The following is an 11,343-nucleotide window of genomic DNA, read 5'->3' on the forward strand; positions in this document are numbered from 1 at the left end:
TCCACCAGTCATCTCATGAAATTCAGGGACGCCCAATTAGTGATCAAAGAAACTAATTTCCGCAGACGCAAGTGCCTCGAATCAGCACTGATCGCTGTTTCGAATACAATTAAATAAAACAACGGCAGCTTCACCATCTCTGAAGTCTTAGCAAGAATCCTCCTGAAAACAGTAAACCCTGCCATCACATAGTCTCTCCTGTTATACTACACAAAGCACATTACAGAGAGTGAACACTGAAGCTGGCTGCCTCTATCCAGTCTACATTTGTCCAACCTATTTTTATGTTACCCAAGTAATAGCTTTTATATCCTTTTACTCATGTACGAATTAATTGCTCTACCATATTATATTACTACTACTACAACTTTTATCACTACTACTACCACTAGTATTGTACCTCACTCTGAGCCTATATATACCATCTGTGTCCATGTATTGTTTGCAATGGCTTGATAAAGCTCCTGGAGAGCGAAACGTTGCCACACTAAAATGTCACATTAGTTGCACTTGTGTCCTTTTACTTTACAAGAGACAGTTGCACAAATCGTTCAGATTGCATAAGGCTGGGCCATCAAATGAAGGAAATAGAAGGTGGTGATATGCCCATGCTAAAAGCACAACCAGGGAAGCCTTGAAACATCCCCCACAGACATTAATTATAATACTGTATTACAATTAACAAGCATGGGGACATTTGTCTTAGCTTCCCTGGATGTGATTTTGGTGTAGGCATGTCATCACCCTCACATAACAGATCCAATCAGTTCCTCATTGAACGTTCTGATGCCAGTGGCTTCTATTTTTCATTTGAGGACTTACCTATGTAATCTAATGAAGTGTGCAATTGTCTTGTGTAAGCTACTTATTCTTTCTTACATTAATTCATCTAGACCCAAAAATGTTAAACACTTCACTCAAGAGAACACAGCCTAGGGAGACAAGACATGCACCCTTCCACCATAAGACTAGAAGGCTCTGAGCATGCAGCCAGTTGCCTTTGGAAATACCAAGATATCCCACCTATCAGATACCCTACCTATCAGAGTAGGGTACTTTAATGACAAGCACTGTAAGGATCTAATTTTGAAGAACTCGTGCAGTTATTTATTGATTTTTGTTGCTATTTAGGTGCAATAGACTTCAGATAACTTTGAATATCTTGCCAGGCATCCTGTCTTCCACTGACTAATCCAAGTCTGGGTGGCCTAACATTTGTCTATTGCTGGAAGGTGATTGACCCCTATCTAAAAAAAGGATATCAGTAAAAGTCATTGAAGAGATGTTAATTAATGTTCAAAGGAGGGGGAGGAGAGGGTCCACTTTTTTTCTTTTGTGTGCATGTAGGTTTGTGTGAAAGACAAGATGAGCCACCAAGTCAGTAGTATATCCTTGAACACAGTACTCATAAGCAGACAATACAATTTGTAACCTTGTGCTGATAATCTTTAGTGGTAGTCATTATATTTATTGAACTCACCACTGCATCCTAGAAGGCTGGTGTGTGTGTGTGTACCCATTAGTCATCACACATTTCAGTTACCAGCATTTGGATAACTGAAACAGAAAAATTAATATATAAAAATGATAAGTGTCATTTTGTATTAAATTCACTAAAAAATAATCTTTGAAACTTAAATACAGTACCTGCTATTTAACATACTGCATTAGTGTAAAAAATGGTATAAATATTATTGGTGCACTTGTGAAAGAATATTAGACTCACTAGTTGACGTGTATTGCACGCTTGGCACGATTTGTTTACTTTTGAAGTTTGGTAAAAATCGAACATTTCTGCTACTTTGAGCTCAATTTCAAGGCACCTTTCTTTGTAAAACCAGTCAAAATCATCTCTATTTCTGTAATATGTCTTCCATTCTATAAAATGAGACCAAGAAAACTAGAATACAACAATAAATACCATACGAAAATACACTGCAAAGTCGCTGATTTATTAAAAAAAAATGGTCAAAGTTTTTTTTTTCTCATTATGCACTGTGTGCTGCAGGATTTTTTTTAGACTGTGCACACTGACCACATAGACCCATTCTTTCATATGAAGGCCTACCAGCTTTCTCCCACTAGATTTGAGGCCGCTAGAATTTACGAGTACTAGTACGTCAAAAACCCCTACGCGTAAGACGTACTAGTACGACGAAAACCCTCAAAGGGTTAAAACCCAAATCACAAATAAGTAGGAAATTCAAATGCATGTTTTTAGCTTTCTAAAACATTAATTATAAATATATAAATCCGTGCTGTTTACTCTACAAACCAAAACAAAGAAACACTATTTAAAAATTTAATTAGTCATTGAATAAATTAATGTCAGCCTTTTAATAATTAAAACTCAATACAAAGTTCAATTACCTTCTCTGTGGGTGGTTCCTCAGCATCATATCAAAGTTAACTTGTGAAATCAGAGCCCAATATATCAACGAAGTTGACATCATCCTTCTGCAGTTGGACTGCAGTGTTGCTATTGTTGGGGGAGGGGGACCACCCATTTTGCACTCCTTGTATGCAGAATGACCTGGCATTCATCTGGAAAAAAATAACATCATCAAATATAAATATCCCTGTAATATGTTTTAAATTCAATAAAATAAAAATACGTATATACATTACATTATGCCACTTACTACCAGTACTGGTAATTCAGGCCAAAAATGACTACTGGCATTGACACATGGTTACCTGTAAGTTGGTCCAATAGGCAGGTTCCCCATATGTTGTTCCAAGTGTCCAGTGATGGAATATAAGTTTCATCGGAAGTGGGGTATTCGAGACGACCATGGGATTAAATTTTCCCTTGCCCATTTTTACACAAAATTCCTCCGTCGCTTTGCCAATGTCACTTTTCAACATTTGTAATTAGTGCTGTTATGTGAAATTTTTATGAACTCTCCTCCATGGTGTAAAGCATGGTAATCCTGACTGGGAAACATTTTGGTGCACAATGTACTTTTCCAGTGTTTGTGAATTCTCCAAATGTGCTTTTCCCAGTTAGTCGAGAAGGGTGTATCTCTGATTGGTCCTGATGTGATGAAGAGATGCTCTATTGGCCCAAGGCAACCTTGCCCAGATTGTGCACAGTGATAGGTTTCCAGAAAATTTCAGTCAGTAGAATATTAAGTCCTGTAATGGTTACAATAATGCTAAAGGGTTAAACAAATATGAACTGCATTTTCAAAGATTCTAAAACTAGTATGTACATAATTATTTTTTTTTCATGCTAATAAAAACTATTTGCACTATTTTTTTAACAGGTTGTTTATATATATATATATATATATATATATATATATATATATATATATATATATATATATATATATATATATATATATATATATATATATATATATATATATATATATATATATATATATATATTCTCCATGGGGAAGTGGAATAGAATTCTTCCTCCGTAAGCCATGCGTGTTGTAAGAGGCAACTAAAATGCCGGGAGCAAGGGGCTAGTAACCCCTTCTCCTGTATATATTACTAAATGTTACCCTGCTCACACTCCAACAGATCGTCAGGTCCCAGTATCATTCGTCTCCATTCACTCCTATCTAACACGCTCATGCACGCTTGCTGGATGTCCAAGCCCCTCGCCCACAAAACCTCCTTTACCCCATCTTTCCAACCCTTTCGAAGCCGGGCCGGCGGGCTCCTTCCTTCCCCTATAGATTTATATGCTTTCCATGTCATTCTACTTTGATCCATTCTCTCTAAATGACCAAACCACTTCAACAACCCCTCTTCTGCCCTCTGACTAATGCTTTTATTAACTCCACACCTCCTAATTTCCACACTCCGAATTTTCTGCATAATATTTACACCACACATTGCCCTTAGACAGGACATCTCCACTTTCTCCAACCGTCTCCTCGCTGCTGCATTTACCACCCAAGCTTCACATCCATATAAGAGTGTTGGTACTACTATACTTTCATACATTCCCTTCTTTGCCTCCATAGATAACGTTTTTTGACTCCACATATACCTCAATGCATCACTCACCTTTTTTCCCTCATCAATTCTATGATTAACCTCATCCTTCATAAATCCATCCGCCGACACGTCAACTCCAAAGTATCTGAAAACATTCACTTCTTCCATACTCCTCCTCCCCAATTTGATATCCAATTTTTCTTTATCTAAATCATTTGATACTCTCATCACCTTACTCTTTTCTATGTTCACTTTCAACTTTCTACCTTTACACACATTCTCAAACTCATCCTTTGCAATTTTTCTTTAAAATCTCCCATAAGCACAGTATCATCAGCAAAAAGTAACTGTGTCAATTCCCATTTTGAATTTGATTCCCCATAATTTATATATAATTTATATATATATATATATATAAATATAATTTTTTTTTTTTTTTGCAGAGACAAATCATGGACCGTGCAAGAGGCTAAAGACTTGATCCAAGAATATGGACAATACATGTTTTGCATATTAAAATTTTGTAAATAAATCATTTACATGTTGGTTTTCTTTGATAAATTAGTTGCCTTTTAAGCTACTGCATGATGCTTGTAGAAAACTCACCCCTTCAATATTTGTCAGGCTATTCTGCAATAACTTGAGTGGGAAGAGATACAACCACTGATTAACTTGATACAGTATCCCTGCAGGGCAGTGGTAACCCTCCTATTTTTCTTATTGAGCTTTGAATAAATCTTTGGTAAATTCCCATCCATTCCTTCCTCATAGTCTTAGCTCTGTTCACTAATTTTGCTGCCTCTGAAATGTTTATGAATGCTTTTGTATTTGTTCAGCATGCAAAGCCTTTGTCTTTACAGGCATTGGCTATGAGTTAGCCAAGTAAAGCTAAGACATATTTATCTTCGTTACAGGTACTAAACCTCAAGCAATCTAAAAAAAAAAAAAAAAAAAGTAATTTTCAATCTGCTTTCTATAAGACATTTGTAACACCCAAAACTTTTAAAATTCTGCTGCTAAAACACAATTATGAAGTGCATTCCATTTTTTTGTCTCTAATTCATGGACACCATTAAGCTACTCTGTTGTTATTGTTATGGGGTGTAGTAAACCCATATGGCTTATGGAAGCCATTAGGCTCCATCCAAGGAAGGAGACAAGTCAAAACCCTTGGATTGAGAACCCTCACAAGCACCAAGGAACCTCACTTGAGGGGTCAAGTTAATGTAGTCCCAGCCCCTTCTAGGCTACACAAGAAATTAGAGCTACTGTTCCCTCCCTTGTATCATACCTGATTAACTTCTGTTTTGCAGGTGCTAAATGACCCTTAGAGGTTTAGCACTTCCCCATGATTATAATCCTAATTATGTAGTTCCAGCAAGGATACTGTCTAGTCAGGTGAAGGTGAAACACTAAAGCTTGACAACTTGAGGCATTATACCCTTCAAAAGGAGGGACTGGGAGGCCCTTCATGCTGGTGAAGGGCTCTTTATCAGAAAATCTTACCTACCCTTTTGTTCACTGGATCAAACCTGAATACCTATGGAACTGTATGACCTGCATGGGTCAAGTGTTTTAGAATGTAATTAAGCTATTGAAGAACACAGACCATTGTTGACTTCTCTCTCTAGTTGCCCACTTGAAAGCTCCAGTTTTAATGCAGACACTGACTACTAAGCTAAAATTGACTTCTTGTACCAGTTATGAATTCCTCAATTTATACAGTTCAACCTCCCTATCTACATAATGTCAGTGCCCCTCTGCATGTTGGGCTGAATAACCTATTCAGGTTTAGCATATTTTGTGATTATGTGCATATACATACATGTACTAGCCTATGAGGGAGGAAGGTGATGCTGTGATACTGGTGAAGAGCTCTTGATCCAAGGAACTGATGTACCTCTTGCCTTAGATCAGGGGTTCCCAACCTGGGGTGCACACACCTACAGGGGTGCAACAAAGAGTCCTAATAAAAAGCACAATTCCATTTATTTTACCAAAACTATTCTAATTGCTCAATTTATATTTGTATTTTATGGACTGAATTAAAAGCTTATTTTTTGAGTTCAATTTGTTCATCTGCAGTACTGTATTTCATTCCTAGGGATACGGAGCATAGAAAAGGTTGGGAACCCCTGCCTTAGATCAACAATGATCACTAACCATTCCTAATGGTGTATGACCGAGTTCAGTGCTTACCCACGATCACATTTAAGGTGCCTTTGATAAACTGCAAGCATTTAAGCAAACATATCCTTTGCACTGAATTTCTCAGGAGCTAAAGCAAGTGTAAATATTTCATGTCCTGATTATTTGTCATTTATGCCTAAAACTCCATTTAAAAAATGTGTCTGCTTTCTTCCCTGATGTGATTATTATTAATATTTTTATGGGGAAGGGGGGTTGTTTGACCTATAGGGGTCATACTGTGCCTAGGGATATTGAAGGCATTTAGATTATGCAAGGAATCTGAGCACAGGTCGAATTCCTCATGTCAAGAGCCCTTCATAAACTAAAAGAGGAGGCAGTTAGGGTAAGATATAAACAGCTATTGGAGGATAGATGGGCTAATGAGAGCATAGGCAATGGGGTCGAAGAGGTATGGGGTAGGTTTAAAAATGTAGTGTTAGAGTGTTCAGCAGAAGTTTGTGGTTACAGGAAAGTGGGTGCAGGAGGGAAGAGGAGCGATTGGTGGAATGATGATGTAAAGAGAGTAGTAAGGGAGAAAAAGTTAGCATATGAGAAGTTTTTACAAAGTAGAAGTGATGCAAGGAGGGAAGAGTATATGGAGAAAAAGAGAGAAGTTAAGAGAGTGGTGAAGCAATGTAAAAAGAGAGCAAATGAGAGAGTGGGTGAGATGTTATCAACAAATTTTGTTGAAAATAAGAAAAAGTTTTGGAGTGAGATTAACAAGTTAAGAAAGCCTAGAGAACAAATGGATTTGTCAGTTAAAAATAGGAGAGGAGAGTTATTAAATGGAGAGTTAGAGGTATTGGGAAGATGGAAGGAATATTTTGAGGAATTGTTAAATGTTGATGAAGATAGGGAAGCTGTGATTTCGTGTATAGGGCAAGGAGGAATAACATCTTGTAGGAGTGAGGAAGAGCCAGTTGTGAGTGTGGGGGAAGTTCGTGAGGCAGTAGGTAAAATGAAAGGGGGTAAGGCAGCCGGGATTGATGGGATAAAGATAGAAATGTTAAAAGCAGGTGGGGATATAGTTTTGGAGTGGTTGGTGCAATTATTTAATAAATGTATGGAAGAGGGTAAGGTACCTAGGGATTGGCAGAGAGCATGCATAGTTCCTTTGTATAAAGGCAAAGGGGATAAAAGAGAGTGCAAAAATTATAGGGGGATAAGTCTGTTGAGTGTACCTGGTAAAGTGTATGGTAGAGTTATAATTGAAAGAATTAAGAGTAAGACGGAGAATAGGATAGCAGATGAACAAGGAGGCTTTAGGAAAGGTAGGGGGTGTGTGGACCAGGTGTTTACAGTGAAACATATAAGTGAACAGTATTTAGATAAGGCTAAAGAGGTCTTTGTGGCATTTATGGATTTGGAAAAGGCGTATGACAGGGTGGATAGGGGGGCAATGTGGCAGATGTTGCAAGTGTATGGTGTAGGAGGTAGGTTACTGAAAGCAGTGAAGAGTTTTTACGAGGATAGTGAGGCTCAAGTTAGAGTATGTAGGAAAGAGGGAAATTTTTTCCCAGTAAAAGTAGGCCTTAGACAAGGATGTGTGATGTCACCGTGGTTGTTTAATATATTTATAGATGGGGTTGTAAGAGAAGTAAATGCGAGGGTCTTGGCAAGAGGCGTGGAGTTAAAAGATAAAGAATCACACACAAAGTGGGAGTTGTCACAGCTGCTCTTTGCTGATGACACTGTGCTCTTGGGAGATTCTGAAGAGAAGTTGCAGAGATTGGTGGATGAATTTGGTAGGGTGTGCAAAAGAAGAAAATTAAAGGTGAATACAGGAAAGAGTAAGGTTATGAGGATAACAAAAAGATTAGGCGATGAAAGATTGAATATCAGATTGGAAGGAGAGAGTATGGAGGAGGTGAACGTATTCAGATATTTGGGAGTGGACGTGTCAGCGGATGGGTCTATGAAAGATGAGGTGAATCATAGAATTGATGAGGGAAAAAGAGTGAGTGGTGCACTTAGGAGTCTGTGGAGACAAAGAACTTTGTCCTTGGAGGCAAAGAGGGGAATGTATGAGAGTATAGTTTTACCAACGCTCTTATATGGGTGTGAAGCGTGGGTGATGAATGTTGCAGCGAGGAGAAGGCTGGAGGCAGTGGAGATGTCATGTCTGAGGGCAATGTGTGGTGTGAATATAATGCAGAGAATTCGTAGTTTGGAAGTTAGGAGGAGGTGCGGGATTACCAAAACTGTTGTCCAGAGGGCTGAGGAAGGGTTGTTGAGGTGGTTCGGACATGTAGAGAGAATGGAGCGAAACAGAATGACTTCAAGAGTGTATCAGTCTGTAGTGGAAGGAAGGCGGGGTAGGGGTCGGCCTAGGAAGGGTTGGAGGGAGGGGGTAAAGGAGGTTTTGTGTGCGAGGGGCTTGGACTTCCAGCAGGCATGCGTGAGCGTGTTTGATAGGAGTGAATGGAGACAAATGGTTTTTAATACTTGACGTGCTGTTGGAGTGTGAGCAAAGTAACATTTATGAAGGGATTCAGGGAAACCGGCAGGCCGGACTTGAGTCCTGGAGATGGGAAGTACAGTGCCTGCACTCTGAAGGAGGGGTGTTAATGTTGCAGTTTAAAAACTGTAGTGTAAAGCACCCTTCTGGCAAGACAGTGATGGAGTGAATGATGGTGAAAGTTTTTCTTTTTCGGGCCACCCTGCCTTGGTGGGAATCGGCCGGTGTGATAATAAATAAATAAAAATAAATAAGAGCCCTTCACCAGTGTCAAGGAACCTCCCTTGAGGGATTCCTAATATGAGGATAATAGATGCTTTCAAAAATTAATATTGTTACATTGCATATGTTAAGTAGAAATTTATGTATGAATAAAGCTTTTGTTTTGCAAGTTACCTTTTTTTTTTTTGCCTACAGGCCCTGTATCATTATACAGTGAAGTTATATGATCCTAAACTTTGGGGTATATTGTTTTATCTACATATCTATCTTGCACATTTTCAGAAAGTTTTTCATCAATACAAATGAGCACATGGCTAACAGAAGCTTGGGTACTACTGCTAATGTATTCTTACACCCTGTTTGCCGGGATGTTACCCACAACAGCAGAGTAACATCTAGGTACCCACTTTCTGCTAGGTTCACAAGGGCAAAACTTAGGAAACATACCCACATCTCCACTGACACAAGAATCAAATTAGAGTCCTTCTTTCAAAAGCTGAATGCGTTGTCAGGAAAACTAATAACACTCACCTGTTAAAAAAAATTACCAAGCAAAATGTTAATTTAAGTCAATGAACAGATTACACAGAAGTGTGATATAATGCATTTATTGCAAATAGATAAAAATGTTAATAAAAGAACACGAATAAGCAAGACTAAACAGAAAAAATAAATTATAGGGAGGAATTCTGGCAAGTCATGTGTCAGTATTATGAATTTAAGCAGAATTAGCTTGAAGAGCAATGACAAACTGTTGGACTCAACTGATTCAGATGAAATTGGGCAATGACTGTTGGAGGTTGATGCAGATGGATGCTGCCTAGCTGATGTCGAGGCATAGAGTGCCGGTTTGATGGATCCATGCATGCAGCTGTTAGGGGTTGTTTCTGGAAATAAATGGTATAGAATACCAGCACAATGGAAAAATAAACACAGAAGCAGTATAATGTGATCCTTTATTGACAACATTTTGCCCACACATTGGGCTTTATCAAGTCACAAATATATCTGTCTGTGACCGATAAAGCCCACTGTGTGGGCAAAACATTGTCAATAAAGGATCACATTATACTTTTTCTGGGTTGTTCCTTATGGATAGAATGGGTAATGTAGGTTGACAGGCACTTCCACTGGGAAAACCCACTGATGGCTACTTCACGGCAGTCCTTGAACGGTATATCCTCATCCAATTGCTTCCCAAGATGGGTAATACCCATATGCCTGGAGGATGTCAGTCCTTTGAGCTAAGGGAAATAAGAATAGACATTAAAGAAAGAAGATGGGCTTTAGACCTTCGAGGATTATAAAGCAGATTTTGTTTATAATGGAATGGACTAAAGAAGTTGTTGTTAGGGTGGATTATGTTCATAAAATGTGCTCAACCCCTACAGATTATAAAGATCCACAAGGCTGAGGGGGAGCTATAGCAAAAGGAAGTAATGTGACAAATGACCTTACTAGCTAACAAGGAAAACCTGAAGTTTGTGAAATAACCTTCAGTAAAGTCAATCTGCATTGAAAGTAGCATTTGCTGAAAGGAGAGCAGGCAAAGTGAGAGAGCCCAGATGCTGAAAAACAGAAAATGAATCTTATCTGCTTTTTTGTAAAAGGCACAATCAAAACATGCGGGACAACAGCACCTTAGTTGCACAGAATGGTGCTGGGTGCTCTATGTGACTGCCACGATTCCCCTTCCCTCTCCCCTGCATCCTTTAATATTCCCTGTATTACTTTAAGTCAGTAAAAGTTATATAGGAGAGTAATCGATGAAGTCAGGTTTTGGTGGTACAGGGTATGAGTTCACTAAAGATTTGTGGTGTGTGGATTACAAAACAATATACGAGAGTTGTGAGAAGGCAGAAGAATGAGGTTTTAAAGTAGGTAGTCTGTTGCATCAGGCTCGTTGATGTGAAGTTTAATGGTTATGTCAGGTGGGGAAGGGGGATCGTCTCCAAGTGTTTTACCACATTTTTGATTATCCGAGCAAGGATCAAATTATGGAGGAATCAAAATTTACAGAACAATGGGCATCATGTACATAAAGGGCTTCTGTCGTGTCCTCATCTGAAGAGGAAGGAAACTGCGATGTAGGGGCAAGTAATGGTAAAGTATATAAAAATTTGCTCTGTACAAACGGTGAGAAGTCCTGTATTTGAAAGAAATTGGGAAGTTATACATACATAAGAGTCTGGGGAGATCAGATCTGAAAAGTTGCTCAATGGTCTTGCCATACAACATGCCTTTTTTTGCGTTCCTTGAGAATACGGGCAAGAGAGGGAACAGGCAGGATGAGCACAATTTGGACATCTCAAGAACTTGCAGGACTGGTTTCCATGAATCCCAAGACAACTTAGTGGGGTGTTCAAAACGTCAGTACTCCCCTACTCCACTAAGATTTCTCACCATTCAGCAGCTACCTGGTGAATTCATGAGAGTGGGAAACTCAGGACTTAAATGTTAATAATAATAATAATCTTTATTTATACATGTAGAATGTATACAGACCTAGCTGA

General features: G+C 38.6%; 1 protein-coding gene and 1 long non-coding RNA gene across 2 annotated transcripts in view; one reads left to right on the forward strand and one right to left on the reverse strand.

Annotated features, from left to right (window-relative positions):
* Positions 1–4,968, forward strand: part of Coq6 (ubiquinone biosynthesis protein COQ6, mitochondrial) — a 39,022-nt gene extending 34,054 nt beyond the window's left edge. The window contains exon 12 of the mRNA XM_070089155.1: positions 4,404–4,968. Within this exon, the coding sequence (XP_069945256.1) occupies positions 4,404–4,433 (30 nt within the window). The 3' untranslated portion in view covers positions 4,434–4,968. The remainder of the gene's footprint in view (positions 1–4,403) is intronic.
* On the reverse strand, positions 662–9,955 carry LOC128691118 (uncharacterized). The gene is made up of 5 exons (XR_008407407.2): positions 9,596–9,955; positions 9,278–9,361; positions 2,698–3,138; positions 2,371–2,544; positions 662–1,557 (listed from the first exon to the last, which is right to left on the reverse strand). It is a non-coding gene; the product is annotated as an uncharacterized lncRNA (long non-coding RNA).
* Between the last annotated feature and the right edge of the window lie 1,388 nt (positions 9,956–11,343).

The sequence above is a fragment of the Cherax quadricarinatus genome, chromosome 27 (genome assembly GCF_038502225.1).
Source record: "Cherax quadricarinatus isolate ZL_2023a chromosome 27, ASM3850222v1, whole genome shotgun sequence".
Lineage (NCBI taxonomy): Eukaryota > Metazoa > Arthropoda > Malacostraca > Decapoda > Parastacidae > Cherax > Cherax quadricarinatus.